The sequence below is a fragment of the Carcharhinus amblyrhynchos genome, chromosome 27, assembly GCF_965287045.1.
Source record: "Carcharhinus amblyrhynchos chromosome 27, sCarAmb.v2.hapA, whole genome shotgun sequence".
Classification (NCBI taxonomy): Eukaryota; Metazoa; Chordata; class Chondrichthyes; order Carcharhiniformes; family Carcharhinidae; genus Carcharhinus; species Carcharhinus amblyrhynchos.
This window is the reverse complement of record NC_137350.1, coordinates 32,517,119-32,534,358: the sequence shown is the minus strand read 5'-3', so window position 1 is coordinate 32,534,358 and position 17,240 is coordinate 32,517,119. Positions and strand designations below refer to the sequence as shown.

The window sequence follows — 17,240 nt, the reverse complement described above, 5'->3', positions numbered from 1 at the left end:
CTCACTTACTGTACTGTTTAGAGACAATGCACATCTCTTTAACCTGTGCTTAATGCTCCTTCCACTCATTGTTGGTCTCTTTAAGACTTGAATAGCAGGTTAGTTGTAAAGACTCGCATTCTAATCAGTAATCTGTAAACTGTGCTGTTATATGCTCTGTCTGAGGCCAGAACTCTCCATTCACCTGACGAAGAGGCAAACCCCAAAAGCTTGCAAGTTTACTATCAAATAAATCGGTTGGACTTAAACCTGGGTGTTGTCAGACTTCTTACTGTGTCTTATGGTCTAAGCAGCTGCTGTTATCAAACTGCCTCACTTGTTTGGAGCAGAAGACATTCATCAGCTTGGAAATCCTGAATTCAAGTGCAAGGACTCAAACACGGGGATGAAACGCTCAAGTGATTTCCCCACATTACTGAACTGTAGATTTCTATGCTCTCACAAGCAATGCTGTGACAGACTGTATGTTGTAACAATCTAGCCCGTCAGGCAAGAGGAGTAATGAAATAGAAATATGATTTACTTCCACCTGCTTCACAGTGGGGATTGTAACCTGAAGCACCTGCAGAAATAAATGTTATTCCATTAGCGATGCAAGAGCCTTCAGAGTCTGGATCCTTGGTGTATTCAGTTAAATAATCTGATTTAGCAAAAGACTCTTTGGTGTAAAAGAATTGAGAGATCTGCCTTTTATCCTTTCACCACATGTTTTTGGTGAATGGATAGTTTTAAAGTTTATTAGTGTCACAAGTTTGCTTACATTAACACTGCAATTAAGTTACTCTGAAAATCCCCTAGTTGCCAGACTCCTTCACCTCTTTGGGTACACTAAGGGAGAATTTAGCACGACCAATGCACCTAACCAGCACATCTTTTGACTGTGGAAGGAAATCGGAGCACCCAGAGGAAACCCATGCAGACACTGGGAGAATGTACTAACTCCGCACAGACAATGACCCAAGTTGGGAATCAAACCTGGGTCCCTGGAGCTGTGAGGCAGCAGTACTAACTGTGCCACCATGTCGATAGGGATCATGAGGTGGTGGCGGTTCCTGTTAATTCAGAATGCACAGGAAAATAAGAGTAATGCAGCTCTCTGCAAAGCGCATATGCCTAATGTTACAGAGAAAATAAATCAAGAAATGGAATGAAAACAAGTGAGTTAACAGTAAATCACACCAACACTCGAGATAAGAAAAATTAAAGTGATTATTTTTATTTCAATTTTCTTGATAATTAACAGAGAACCAAGTCCAGCTGGCCTGCATGATACAGCAATAAACAAGGGAATTTAATGCTTTAGTTATTGCAATCTCCATATCTGAGTCCTTTTTTGTTCTTCTATGTATTTCAATCCCACAGAAGAGGCTGCTGTACCATTTAAAGAAATGTGATTACAAAGATTTTTTTTCATAATCAAGAATTGCATAGCAGGGGAACTACAGCACACTCCAGATCCATAGTTAAGAGAATACCCCAACACCCTGCACAGATCAACCATAGGAGAGGGACAGGAAATCTATTAGATTACCATAAAATGAAACTTAAATCAAGACAATAAATTAATCCAGCTAAACAAGAACTTTAATAATAATGAGGTTAATTTTGTTTAAAAATATTTTGAATGCAGAGTACCCACCATGTTGACGGTTAAGCTACTGGAGGGAAAAAAAGGAGAAACCCACCATAGGCAGCCTCAGACAACAGACACGTAATATTCACAGGACTCAAAACAGGCAACAGCTGATGGAAGGAAAAGTCCTTCGGTCCTATTTTTGTGTGTGCGCTTGCACGCACATAAAAGAGCAAACAAAGCAACACAGAAACACCTGTGCATTCTGTAAGGCACAATGTTTGTGGCAACTGCAAAGTGAAGAAAACAAAAGAATTATACTAATACTGGACCTGTACTAGACTGGCATATTGCATACACCATACGTTAGGGAGCTGGTGCCATGTGCACCTTTAATGAGGCTGGCATTATATGTAGAGGGTACTGGCATGGTATTACACATACAGGCACTGGCATTACTGTACATGTGTCGGCACCAGTGCCAATATTGCACATTTCAAACCTGTATTACAATCCCAGACCTCAGGTCTGGTAGCCTTGTATTGGGAACTACTGGCAAAACCACTATGACACCTGCAATAATCGCTGCAGATCTATTTCATTCATAAAACCCACAAAGCCTGCTCATTGCCCATCTGTCTGTCAGCTTCCTGCAAAGTTCACTCACTGTTTGCTTCTTCCTTTCTTGGTGTGTGCTGGATGATTAGGAGTACAAGTACCAGATTTTCAACAAGAAACAAAGACATCACCAGTACTGGACCAGACTATTCTGTGGAGTGGTCACTAGAGTTATTGGTTCAAAAGATTATTATACAAGAACTGGTCATTTTCACTGACTACACTATTGAAACCGCAGCCAGAAGCAAATGCAAACACGTTGGGTCCACTGAGACCTAGACAAAAGAAGCATGATGGGCCAGTTCTGTAGTATTTAAATTGCATGCACTTGTACAATATAGAAAACCATCCTGCTGTCACGCTTAAACTGTAGAATAAGCTCGAGTATATTTGCAAGTGCAATTTCTACTTCACAAACCAGCGAGTCAAAATCTTAGAAAAACACGCCATGCACAATGAAATACATTTTAGTGTTATTTTCACAGTACCTGCCAATGATGATTCACAAACATTAAATTGAAAAGGTATTATTTACAGGTGTGAAAATATCTGCAGATCCCCACAGGTACCAGATACCATTCAAGGGGTAGTGTAGCAGACAGCTTCTCCAATGTTAGTTCTAGGGGCATGTTTCAAGTTTTTTAAAAAATGGCAGCCAGATTCTTGCTTTGTCATTCAAACACTGATGCAAGGAACAACTCAATATCCCTTTAGAGGAACAGCATTGCTGAATGCATTGTATTCTTGAGAAAACAGCCTGTTCCACTGACACCTGCATCAGCACTTACAACAATGGGCTTTTCCACACTCAACATACGAACCCAGAAAAGCACCAATGCAGACTGCTCTCTATTACCATAGACGCTTTCAAACATTTCTATGAATGTCAATACATTTAAATATAAGATAAAAAGTTGTCTTTTCATCTGGGTCAACTAATTATTCCAGCAGACAAGTTACCCTGTTGTAAGGTGACTGAACAAGTTAAATTCTGGAAAAATGAGTTTCCAGAATTTCCACCAGCTTTCTGATGATCAGTCCATTGTTTACTATGGAAATGGTAAACTAGAGAGCCTTGTATCAAGGTCAAAGCTCATTTAAGCTTTCTGCCTTATTACAGTAACCAGTGTTCTGCAGGATCTGAATGACATAATCGCAAGACTTATCGGGCTACACCCATATTGATTGACTCAAAACTGATTATTAAAATATTTAAAATCAAAAGAAAATGAATTGGTCATGAATTGATTAATTGGTACAGCACTACATACTCTGTCTCTTTCTCTCTGCCCACCCTGCTAAAATATTTGTACGGGAAACCGCAAACTTTCTATCAATTGTTCTGCATCTCTCTCAGTCAGGGTTTTGGATCTATATTCAAACCCCACTTCCAAACAACATTGAGAGAGAGAGAGACAGAGCGGGGGAGGAAGGAATATTTATTTGTGGAAGAAGTTACCATTGTTCCTATAGAGAGAGAGATTTAGACTCGCTGGTATTGTAGCACCGCACATAAAGGCTGTAGGAAAACAGTGTACAGGGTTCCCAGGAGCAGTAAGTACCACATTACAGACAAACACACACAAAAAAAAACACCAAATTCAAAGTGCTTTGGCCTGAAGTTACAGCTTTTAAAAAAATGCACAGTGCATTTCACATCGCTCGTACCTAACACGTACCAGGAGACATCACCCCGACTTGGTGAATGCCAGACAGACATCTCTCATACCCAGCACGTGCCAAGACTTTACTTGTGCCCAGTAAATAACACACTCAGACAGCATCCCTCAACATGAGCTCTGCTGTTTCCGATTAAACAAAAGATGAAACCTTTGTTGTGGATAGGATAAGCAATCAAAACAAGCGAGTCAGTCCATCTTCTGAGAAAGTAGTGTCTTCCATCAAGCCCACCATTACCTAATTCACAAGCTCTGTACAATTACAAAGAAAGAATTATAACAATGATTACTATATCTCATGTACTTGAGTAAATACTTAATAATAAATCTGGTACCGACAACATGACATATGTATAAGGCAAGGACCAGCTAGATATTGGAATAAAAATTCAAAAAAAATACATGTAGTGTGGGAATTTTAGTCTTACCAACTGGTCTATGATTACCCAATAGTGTTCCATGATTCTACCACTCTACCAGAGGTCCAAGGATATTTTCAAATCAACATCCATTTACAAAGATTAAGTTTAACCACTTAATATAGATCAAAACAAACCCCACATTATTCCATGTGTTTCAATTTAATTTGTCATGAAACTCGGACATGCCATTCTTGGATCTCTGGTAGTTGTAAACATCTTACAACCCTCAACTTAAAGAAAAATCATCATGACATTCCAGTCAACTTTCCATTAGCTCAGCCCAATTGCAATGACAATTCCTGGAGCCAAAAGATGCGAAGGTCAAAGGTTGTGCAATCTGAAACTCAGGAATCTCAGATTAGAATGCATGCTCTAAGCAGATCTGAAGAGGTTGTGCCTCAACATGAAGTGGTTAAGGATCTTGAGCTGTACACCAGGAAAAGAAAGGAAGGGAAACCATCAGTCTTCCAACAAGGAAGGTGGGGGAACAGCCAAGCCCACAGTCACAGATCACCTCGCAACAGGTGGCAGAGGTGGCGCCCCTCGAACAACTGCAAGAAATAAAAAAAGGACAAGTCAGCAAATACCCGGAGCAAATAATAAAGAGAAAGTCATGAGTTATGAGATTAAACAAGCTGTAGTATTTGATCAAAGGCTCTGGATGGACAGTTTGTCACACCGTCCTCTCCTTTCTCCCGAAGGCACTAAACTATTGTGGGAATTGCTTCCAACCCTCTGGTATCTTACCCAACTTTCCAGTCACCTGCGAGCCAAGGACACAAGTGTGGATAGTTTATATGGCTGTAAGCAGGTTAGCCTACAACCATCTTTAAAAAGGCATACATAAACATTGATAAACTGGATTAAACGTGCATTAACCCAGTAATCAAACAGCTTCCCCCGTGCTCAGTGTAAGCCAATTTTTGTGAAGGGACTTTAAACAGGCTTTAACTGCCTTAATCATGAAAATGAGAAGCCTGCTTTATGCGGCTTTCAGGGATATCTGCGAAATGGTCCCAACCACTTTTGAATTTCAGGAACTTTGGGGCATGAGACATTAGTCCTTGAAATAAAGTTGGTAAAATGGGTGCAATGAGGTTCAATTTCTACTCCGTATACTTAAGATTCAATGGATAAAAATCTTTCTCCACCCTTCAGTGTACGGGCAGTGGCCAATTGTGGCACTTCGACCACTGCATTGGTCAACAAGAATTAACTGAGCTCAGTCGAAGACTTGAACTTGGTGCAGTACCATTGAGCACTGATAAACAGTGGGAGCTAGCATTGTTGACATATTCAGGGGATGAAATTAAGGCAAGCACTAAAATTATAGAGATGAGGAGGAATTTCTTCAGCCAGAGAGTGGTGAAGCTGTGGAGGCCAGTCATTGAGTGTCTTTAAGAGATAGGTATGTTCTTGATTGATAAGGAGATCAGGGATTATGGGGAAAAGGCAGAAGCATGGGGAAGAGAACAAAATCAGTCACGATTGAATGGCGGAGCAGACCCGATGGACTGAGTGGCCTAATTCTGCTCCTATGTCTTATGGTCTTAACACATATGGAATATTTTAAGGCACGAAGTAAAATAGAGACTGTATGCATTAGGCATTACAGTTTTAATCTGCCACATTCATGAGTTGATTCATCTAGTCCCACTACTTTCTACTAGCTTCGGACGTTCCTGGCTTCTAAATTTATTCTATTTCCCCAATTACACATGAATATTAAGAGACTAGCAATGTCAGTTGGAGAGGCAATGGTCTAGTGGTATTATCGCTAGACTATTAATCTAGAAACTCAGCTAATGTTCTGGGGATCCCGATTTGAATCCCACCATGGCCGATGGTGGAATTTGAATTCAATAAAAAATATCTGGAATTAAGAACCTACTGATGACCAAGAAACCATTGTCGGAAAAACCCATCTGGTTTACTAATGTCCTTTAGTGAAGGAATCTGCTGTCCTTACCTGGTCCGGCCTACATGTGACTCCAGAACCACAGCAATATGGTTGACTCTCAACTGCCCTCCAAGAGCAACTAGGGATGGGCAACAAATGCTGGCAATCAGTGATGCCTATGTCCCACGAATGAATAAAGAAAATTGTCTTGCTTTATTGTAAAAATCCAGTGCATGTAGTCACTTTTTAGAAGCTGGTCCCTTATGCTGCTGCCAGCAATGTGGGTAAATTTGTTTTTTCTGTGTACTTAAGATGTGGATTTCGCTGCAAAATCAAGTTTATTGCCATTCGTGGCTGCTCTGTGAAGATGGCAATGGGTGCTGTCATGTAGCCAACTCCACTGGAACTCTGGGGAAGATTTTAATACAGTAAGAAGTCTCACAACACCAGGTTAAAGTCCAACAGGTTTATTTGGTAGTAAATGCCACTAGCCTTCGGAGCGCTGTTCCTTCGTCAGGTGACTGGAGAGTTCTGATCACAAATAAGATTTTAATAGGCACACATGACAATTGATAGGCCTTTAAATCAAGATTGCTGAATAGACATCTAAGGAGGACACCTTGGCTCCATGCCCTGTAAGTTATATATTTAGTTTCCCACACCATCTTATTTAATGGAGATTGCTGCAGAATGTATTGATTCTGAAATTCTTTGATCTTTTGACTTTTTACTGTCTTACTGCTCAAGTTTTAAAATGTTGCTTTTCTAAACATAGAAATACTAACGCAGGCACGAGGATGTGGCCAATTCCAATATATTCTACAGCAGGAAAATACATCTGACCATATAAATCTCATTCCTATCATTGCTCCTTTCACACTGATGCTAGAAATTTATATTAGTGTATTACAAGATCAATTCTTTATAGACACTATAATTGGTCAGTGAAAAATTATGGGCCATTGTGCTAGCTAATAGCAGGTGATAAACTAACCAGACATTTACAGTTCCTTCACAGCTGCTTTTCAACCACTAGCTATTCAGATGCAATTAGAGGAGCTAGATAAACATGAGAGGTAAAGGATTACAGGATATGCATTCAGGATTAGATGAATTCCGGTCACATAAACCCCCAAAACTCTAGCATTAATTAGTTGGACCAAATGGCATGTTGTTACTGTAAATTCTATGTAATTCTACGTAACCCAACGTGTAATCAATTGCATATCTGGAAGATAATTTTTCTAATGTTGGTTTCTACAGATGCCCTGAGAGAAAAATGAAGACTTTTTCCCTTCTTATAAACCTGTCCTATATCAGATGGGATGGTATGTGTGACAAATGACTGATGGGGAGGGTGCTGGGCACTCACTTAAAACTGGCATCCTTGCATGCCTACAGCAAACTGGAGAGACTCACCTCTGTTCAGCTTACTAGGGTACGTCTTTTGGAAATGCCGATATTCCTCCGGTGCTGGGAAGTCTTCAATTGGATGAAATGAATATTTTGATTCAAAGTCATCTAGGGGAGAGACAATTTTTAAAATGTCATATCTTGTTTACATAGTCAATGCAAGTTATGAGCATCTGGGGTGAATGAAGGAGGAGTTCACCTACTCTGAAAATTCTGCTGCTCTTTATACAACGCCAAGTATTATTATCAGGTTGGGTTCAATTTGTTATAATGGGTTTCTACAAGATTTGAACAACTTGCTACATCCTCTAGGCTTGAACACAAGATATGACTAAAAGTAGCTTCCCTTGGAATTCCCAGCATAGGTACAAAGCTGGACAGAAGCAGAAGAGAAGCAGGGCATGAGCACGTCTGCAGTTCCTTGGCTACCAATGACTCTCAGTCACTCATACCTCCATATAAGAAAACAAGCAGATATGATGGAAAGTGCTTTTTGGAGCCCGATTTTCAGACCTGCCTGATCAAAAACAGAACAGGTGACAAACCTATTATGTTAAAATGTCTCCAGTGAATTGCAGCCTGACCATTTCAATCAGCTCCCATGAACATGAGCCCACAGCAGTAATGCTGGCTTGAAACATGAAAATCTAAATCAGCAGAGCCTCATATCTGAATTTTCCATATGGCGGGTTGTTGGCACAGTGTACTCATGCCCACAGGCTCCTGTCTGTGATGCCCATATGGTAAGTTACTGTTGTCAGCGACCCATGCTAAACAGGGAGAGGACAGGAGTAGGGTGCAGTCACTTTCCAGTAATGAGGGAGGACAGTATCTCGGAGGAAATTCATTCTGGATGTCTCTCAAGTGTTGGCTAGCTGGACCGGCATTGGGTGAAATATCTTTCTTCCCTCTGAGCCAGAATATCTCACATAGTAAAGGACAGCCAGAGAGGGTGGAAGAATTAAAGCTAAAAACAAACTAAATCCCACTGACATAATTTATCATTTTATTCCATTACTAATACTTCTTTCACTTTTCTGTGTTTTATTTCTGGAGAGGGAATAGTCAGCTAAAGCTCCCTGTTCTGATCATTAATCCAGTGGTGAAGAAACTATGTGAATAGATATTCGACAAAGACTTCCTTCGTGATGCCCACCACAATGGAATAACTACTTTGCACTCACCATCTAGAATCACACATGGAGAACAGATACATGAGCAAGATAGCAGAAAGCTGAAGGCTCTCAATGATCTAAACCCCAGGAAAGAGTCAGCAACGTTCAGGCAAGTTTATGCTTATTTTGTTAGTTATTAGTATCTTAATTAATATGGCAATGAAGCTACAGTGAAAGTTCCTCTAGTCACCACACTCCGGCGCCTGTTCCAGTACACTAATGGAGAATTTAGCACGGCCAATGCTCCTACCCAGCACGTCTTTCAGACTGTGGGAGGAAACCTGTGCAGATATGGGGAGAACATGCAGAGTCCACACTGTCAGCGATCCAAGTCGGGAATCGAACCTGGGTCCCTGGCGCTGTGAGGCAACAGTACTAACCACCATGCCGCCCCAGGGCATGGAAAGGAGGGCACACAAAGAGGTAGAAATATAATGTAATTCTTCTAATAGAGTAAGGCCTACTTTAGCATGTTAATTCTTACGTAAAACTGACAAGAGTTACAAGCGTCTGACCATCTGATGTCAATCTATTTCCATCTGCCGATGATGCTGGAAACCGCACAATTTTTAAATAGGATAAACCGGTATGCATTAGTCACCAAAAGGAGGAGTGATATAACTAAGGATAAATATTAGAAGGTCACTGGGAGTCAGGAATTCCCACCAGAAAAAAACATTTTAGGATATCTTTACAAATAAAAGGAAGGAAGTTCATTTTGAGCCAATTTTTTTGGAAATACTGAAAAGAAAGTTATAAACAGCTTGAATTTATCTTCTGGAAACATCTAGTCAATGAATTGCAGTTACAGCACATTGCTGAGTTTCACACAATTTCCTAAAGCCACCGTGTCAATGATCAGGACAGGTAAAGTATAAAAACACAACAATTAGGAGGAGTGGGCCATTCAGCCCCTTGAGCCTGCTCTGCCATTTGATAAGATCATTGGTCAATCTGATGGTGGCCTCAATCCCACTTTCCAGTCCATCGCGCCATCAGCTGATTAGAGTGTTGGCTGATCTTTCTTTTTCTAGAGGTAAGAAAGAAAGCAGATTTTAAAAACAGAAGCAATTTGCCATTTTTTCCTCCACCTTCCTCTTACCTATGAATGATTTGGATGATGATCCGATGGGGTCTCTATGTCCATTTCTGATAGGAGGTGGTGGTGGTGCAGGAGTCCGCATTGGAGGTGGTGGTGGGGGCTTCCCTCGATTTGGCGGATCTGAAGAGGGCGTCCTGTATGGCGGTGGCGGGGGAGGGACTTCGCGAGCTCCATTCCGCATCACTGGGGGAGGTGGTGGAGGAGCTGCACAGGAAAAAGTTAAACATTTAATAAGTTATGTCAAGTGCCACATGAGAGAATACATTCACTATTAAGCATAAGCAGCTTGTCACTGTTGCTTAGAACTGCACAAAACCCAGAAGGAGCGAACCCTGCAAGAATTGCTTATCACTGTAGACAAAAGGGAGGCTGATTTCAAAAAATAAACAGAGAGATTCACCAATCTGCATACTTAGAACTCATGCAAGTCAGATTATCATTTAGTACTGTTATCCTATTTGTGTTTTACTTCCTTCCTAGGTAGTGTCCTATGCAGCAGCCAACATGATGTGGGTATGCCGGCGTTGGACTGGCGTAAACACAGTGAAAAGTCTGACAACACCAGGTTTTAGTCCAACCTATTTATTTGATAATATACTCACAAGCTTTCGGGCTAGTCCCTTCGTCAGGTGAATGGAGAGTTCTGGCCTCAGACAGAGCAATCTCTAAACTGTCTGTGCTTTATATGCTCTGTCTGAGGCCAGAACTCTCCATTCACCTGACGAAGGGACTAGCCCGAAAGCTTGTGAGTATATTATCAAATAGGTTGGACTAAAACCTGGTGTTGGCAGCCAACATATGCAGACACAAGCAATTTTCAACAAGAGAAACAATTACCTATATGCCTCAAACTCCAATTATATTGCACTTTGCATCGAATGTCACTTTCTACAGTGTGTGCTGAAGAATGTAACCGGTTAGGAAAGTGACAGAATCTATAAGAACTCAGAATTATAACAAAATTCCTAATTAAAAAAGTCTTGGGTCCCAAACAGAAAAAGTATTGAAAAAAACGTTATTTTAGAGGATGTGGGCATCGCTGGCAAAGCCAGCATTTATTGCCCATCCCTCATTGTCCTTGAAATGAGTGACATAGAATCCCTATCTTGCAGAAGGCGGCCATTCAGCCTATTGAGTCTGCATGGACTCTCCATCAGAGCATCTTAGCCAGACCACCCCTGACCTATACCACGCATTTACCCTATTAATCCCCCTAACCAACACATCTTGGGACACTAAGGGGCAATTTAGCATGTCCTTTCTAGAGCATTTCAGAGGACACTAAGTCAATCACATTGCTATGGGTTAGGAGTCACACGTAGGCCAGGCCGGGTATGGACAGCAGATTTCCTTAGCTAATGGACATTACTGAACCGTTTGGGATTTTACAATTGATGATAACTTCGTTATTAGTGAGGCTAGTTTTCAGCTGCAGACTTTATATTGATTGAATTTAAATTCTACTAGCTGCTGTGATGGGTTTTGGACCCATTCCCCCTGAGCATCTGCCTGGGCATCTGGATTATTAGTCCAGAGATGTTATGAACATACCATCATCTGCTCTCTCAGCACCCCCTCTCCCCCCTTCCCCAAGTAAAAGGACATAGTTTCTAGTTCTTAATGAGATTGTGTTCAGAACCATCAACAAAAAGCCTCTTGTCTGGTTGATTAGTTTTTATACAATTAAAGAAAGACGTATCTTGGAATCAGCTACCAAGGAAAGCCATCAAAATTGACAGTGCAAATTAAAACCAAAAATTAAAGATATTGTTCTCACAACTGGCCTTCTGCTCTAAAACATTCTAGCATTGTTTCTCATTGTGCATATGAAGCTTTATGTTTGAATGTCTCTGTTTAGAGTTAAGTTATTTCATATCGCATCAAGCCTAATCACAGAATCTTTGCAGTGCAGAAGGAGGCCATTTTGTAGGGGATAGCAAAGAGAGAAATGTTGGCTGTTAAAGGGTCCCCACAAGGGAAAGAAGAGTAAGTGCACAGGGCACTCTAGAGAGGTTGAACACAAATAAAAACTGATTCCTGGGATGAAACACCTAACTCAGGGACCATACGGTCTGTGTTTTGGCCTTGGAGGGAGTGCAGAGGAGGTTTACTAGGCTGATACCGGAGTTGAGGGGGTTGAGCTATGAGGAGAGGCTGAATAAACTAGGCTGGTACTCGTTAGAGTTTAGAAGAATGAGGGGAGATCTCATTGAGACGTATAAGATGATGAATGGGATGGATAGGATAGAGGTGGAGAGGCTCTTCCCGCTCAGAAAGGACAGTAGGACTAGGGGGCACAGCCTCAAGATAAAGGGGGGGCGGTTTAGAATGGAGTTGAGGAGGAACTTCTTCACTCAAAGGGTGGTGAATCTCTGGAGGTGGTGGAGGCTGTCTCGCTAAATATTTTTAAGACGCGGGTTGATGGGTTTTTGATAAGCGAGGGGATTAAGGATTATGGGGGGAGGGCGGGAATGTGGAACTGAGCCACGACAGATCAGCCATGATCTTATTGAATGGCAGGGCAGGCTCGAAGGGCTGGATGGCCTACTCCCGCTCCTATTTCTTATGTTCTTATGTGTTGTTTTTAATGATAACCCCAGGTTAAATTCCAACAAGCCTATTTGGAATCAGTATCGGAAGTGATTCAGAATTGAAGAAACCCGTGGCTGGGTTGAAGATTTAGTTATGTAGCTCCTTTGAAGTCCTTGGGACATTTTACCATGTTGAAGGTGCTTTATAAATGCAGTTTATTGTTTAGCAAGGATAGGATGCATTTATAAAGTATTCTTCCCCTTCTTGCCGATGTTCTTTCTTCCCATCCTTTGAGGCAGGCATTGGCTCTTTGGGATAGTCAGCGTTTGTTGGCTTCCAACCTGTTTGGGGGAAGATGATAATCCAGCCTCTTCCCGTTCTCAGTTACATGCCTGATTCCTTCATCAGGTGAGTCAGGTGTTGTGAGACTTCTTACTGTGCCCACCCCAGTCCAACGCCATTATCTCCACCCCATTATTTTTATGATAACTGTCTGTACACTGCACTCAAATAGATTTGATTAAAGATGCCGGAGGTATTTACAAACCTGACCTTAACTTGTCCATCACACATTCAATGACTCTAACATCAGAAAGATCCTCAACCTACTTTTATTTTGTGAACTATAAATTATCAAGACCATTTCATTTGGCTGGCATGCCATCATCTACTCTCACTCCCCCTGCACGTCAAACATCCTTAATAGATCAACAAGGAATGAGTCAAGTCATACAGATGAGAAAAGTCCAAGGTTCAGTCTTTGCTCAGGGCTGAATTTGATGTTCTTGGTCAGAACAGCAGTAAGAGAAAATTGGTCAGAGGTTCCTATTCCCAATTGCTGGAATCAGGCACTTATCTGAAACGAAGAACAGGCTGGACTATCATCTTCCCCCAAACAGGTTGGAAAGCCAATGAACCCTGACTATCCCAAAGAGTCAATGCCTGCAACAGAGGATGAGAAGAAAGAAAAGTGGCAAGAAGGGGAAGAATACTTTATAAACGCATCTTGTCCTTGCCAAGCAACGAACTGCATTTATATGGCACCCTTTGACACAGTAAAATGTCCCAAACTTCAAAGGAGCTACATAACTAGAATTCTTCAATTCTAATACTGCCAATTTCTGTCGTACTTCCGTGGTTCAAGAATAAAGATTCAAAGGCAGGGCTATCTTCTTCCCCCACTTCCCTCCCACAAACAAGCAGACTCACTCTGATCCTTGAAATCAGTGAATGCCCAGAAATCTGGTTGATTTGTAAGCATTTCAGGTATTTTTTGTCAAATTTATTTGAGTGTAGTATATCACAGACCAACACAGGCCATATCGCTGCTGGCTTGGGAGCTTCTAGGTCTGTAAAACACTGATTGTTCTGAGCATATTTATATATTAAACTCATAAATTTAAGGTGCCATAACTCCAAATAGCTCTTAATGATAATTACAATCTAGGATGCATCTCAGAAGTAGGCACAACAGGAAATTACAATGTAATTTTCCTGAAAGCTATGGTGAGATTTGTGCCCAAATTCTAAATTGGTTGGCACAATGTGACAGTCTCTAATTGAAAGTTTTTTTTAAACTACAAATAAAATTCGGGCTACAGCAGGGAGGGTCAGATCAGAGAAATCGAGTGGTAATGGAGAATATGGACCAATTAAAGACAGATGCAGACACGACTATAATGGATTATCATGAAATGACAGATTGGTTAAACGCTGGTATATTGTTACAGGGTATTAAAAAAAATTGGGCACAAATCTCACCATAGCTTCAGAAAAATGACTGGAAAGGCCACTCCTTAGATATCATGTTCCTTCTATTTCAGGTACAGCTCTCTTCAGAAGATTTCTGTGCAAACACTAGTTTCCTGCTGTGCCTACTTCTGAGATGCATCCTAGATTGTAATTATCATTAAGATGCTGTTTGTAGTTTGGCACCTTCAATTTATGAGCTTAATATGTAAATATGTTCAGAACAATCAGTGTATTCCAGAATCTAGAAGCTCGCAAGCCAGGGATGATATGGTTTATGGTGTTTTTGTAATGACTACAGGGTATTAAAAGAAATACAAGAAAACTAAAGGTTTGAAAACTGATATTTTGGATTGGAAGATTGCAAATGTTACTCCAATATTTAAGAAGGGGGGAACATAAGAAATACGAGCAGGAGTAGGCCATCTAGCCCTTCGAGCCTGCCCCGCCATTCAATAAGATCATGGCTGATCTGTCGTGGCTCAGTTCCACATTCCCGCCCTCTCCCCATAACCCTTAATCCCCTCTCTTATCAAAAACCCATCAACCCGCGTCTTAAAAATATTTAGCGAGGTAGCCTCCACCACTTCAACGGGCAGAGAATTCCAGAGATTCACCACCCTTTGAGTGAAGAAGTTCTTCCTCAACTCCATTCTAAACCCCCCCCCCCCCTTTATCTTGAGGCTGTGCCCCCTAGTCCTACTGTCCTTTCTGAGCGGGAAGAGTCTCTCCACCTCTATCCTATCCATCCCATTCATCATGAAACTACAGACTTCTCAGTTTAACATCAACTGTAAAGAAGTGACTGAAATTTATCATCAGAGACAGTGAAGGAACACTTGAAAACACACAAGCTGATCAGAAAAGGTCAGCATGGATTTGTGAAGGGTAAGTTTGCCTGATCTGTTGAATCTTTTTAGGAAGATAAGGTGAATATCCCAGAAGGCATTCACCAAGATTATAACTAAAGTTCAATATTAAAAAAAATGGACAAAATTGGAGATAACATTGTAGCGTGGATACCCATTAAAGAGAGATAAATTGAGTGCGCACTAATTTTTTTCTTTATTCTTTCTAGGGATGTGGGCATTAGTTGCCTATCTCTAACTGCTACAACTAGGTGTCTTGCGAGGCCACTACAGAGGGACCTTGGTGTGCCTGGAGTCACATTTAGGCCAGATCAGGAAGGGATAGCAGGTTTCCTTCTCCAGAAGACATTAGTGAACAGATGGGTTTTTACAACAATCATGATAATTTCATGTGACTAGTTTTATATTCCAAGTTTATTAACAGAATTAAAATCCCTCCAGGTGTCCTGATGGGATTTGAATTTGTGTCCCAGAGCATTAGCTTAAGCCTCTGCATTACCTGTCCAATGGTATTATCACTACATCACCACCTGTGACAAGTAATGTTCCTCAGGGACTTGGACTGTGATTTCAACTTTTCACCACATGTAGCAATGACCCTGATGAAACAGCGGAGATTTGTTATCATGCATCTAAGTTTGTAGATGTCACTAAGTTAGGAAGCACTTAAATTATTTGAATGGAAGCATGATGAGTGGATATAGTGTAGATTTGGCAAGCAGGTAAAACTGTAACAGAAGTAGCACAGGGTTCAAGAAAGACCATTGGAATATTTTCTTAATGGTGAGAAGCTAAACATGGAGGATGAGGAGAAAGATTCAAATGTCCAGGCCCTCACTAGAAATTAGTGCACAGGTACAAAAAGACAATGATAAGACAAAGACAGAAAACAAATTCCATTTTAGAATTATTAAAACAGGATTAGACCATTCAGCCCCAAGCCTGCCACGTCATTCAAACAGATAGATGCTGATCAGCATCTGAACTCCACTTCCTGCCTTTTCTCTTTGGAGCCTATTGCCAAAATAAAACTATCAATCTCAGTCTTGAAAATTTCACTTTACCCAGCAAGCACGGCCGTTTGCGACAGTTCTAGTTTGTGAAAAGCACTTGGTGATCTCGCTCCTGAATGTCCTAGCTTTAATTTTAAAATGATCTGAATTATCCCTTATCTGACTTCCCCCATCCTGTACTTAACCTCTCAAATCCCTTCATTGTTTTACACAAGTTGTCCTCATTTTAACTCAGTCTTCCAGAATGACCATCCTCCCAACAACACAGGATAGAGTGGTTTCCTAAATGATTCCAGAATTGTTACATCCAGAACTCTGCATACAGGCTTGATCTGTGTGTTTTCCTTTTCATGCTAGGAATAACTGCTGATATTGGTCCCAAATATCATGGAATGATAGAAAGCCTTGGCACAGAAAATAGTCATGTGGCCCATTAAGCATGCTGGAGCTTTTATGCACATGAAGCCCCTAATTAAATCTATTTTCACCTACTCTCTATACATCTTCGGTAATCTTTGCCAAATATCATCACAACTAGTTATTGTGTAAAGATATTTTTCTAGTTTCCCTTTTAATTCTTTCTTTGAGGGACAAGCAAGGTGACACAGTGGCTAGCACTGCTGCCTCACAACACCCGGGTTCAATTCCACCCTCGGGTCACTGTCGGTGTGCAGTTTGCAAGTTCTCCCCGTGTCTGCCTAGGTTTCCTCCCACCGGCCAAAGATGCGCACGTAAGGTGGATTGGCCATGGTAAATTTCCCCTTAGTGGTCCAGTAAGTGTGGGTTATGGGGATTAGCGGGATAAATATGAAATGTTACAAGAATAACAGCTTGGTGGCATGCATTTTCAGAGGGACATGATGGGCCAAATGGCCTCCTCCTTCATTGTAGAGATTTTCTAATTTTAAATTTCTGTCCTCTTGTTATAGTCTCACCAATCAGCAGAAGCAAATCTATCACTATTTATCTGATAATTCTTCACAATCTCAAAAAACCTCCCTTAGGTTCATCTGTCAAATGAGAAAAAAGCTATCAATTTTTTCAGTCTTTCTTCTGAACTGCAACCACTCATTCTGCTAACACCCTATGGAATCTACACTGCAGTTTCTCCAGTTCTTCTTGTAAGGGGGTGTCTAAAACTCTCACTATGGCCGTTGTAGATTCAGAAAAAATGTTCCCAAAAACTGGTGGTGGT

General features: G+C 41.0%; 1 protein-coding gene across 3 annotated transcripts in view; it reads right to left on the bottom strand.

The window, feature by feature from the left end:
* Positions 1-1,191: 1,191 nt before the first annotated feature.
* Positions 1,192-17,240, bottom strand: part of wipf2b (WAS/WASL interacting protein family, member 2b) — a 51,953-nt gene continuing 35,904 nt past the window's right edge. For all 3 annotated transcript variants that reach the window (XM_080213400.1, XM_080213402.1, XM_080213401.1), the window contains exons 6-8: positions 9,883-10,086; positions 7,612-7,713; positions 1,192-4,843 (exon numbers count right to left, since the gene is read on the bottom strand). In XM_080213400.1, the coding sequence (XP_080069526.1) occupies positions 4,803-4,843; positions 7,612-7,713; positions 9,883-10,086 (347 nt within the window). In that variant the 3' untranslated portion in view covers positions 1,192-4,802. The remainder of the gene's footprint in view (positions 4,844-7,611; positions 7,714-9,882; positions 10,087-17,240) is intronic.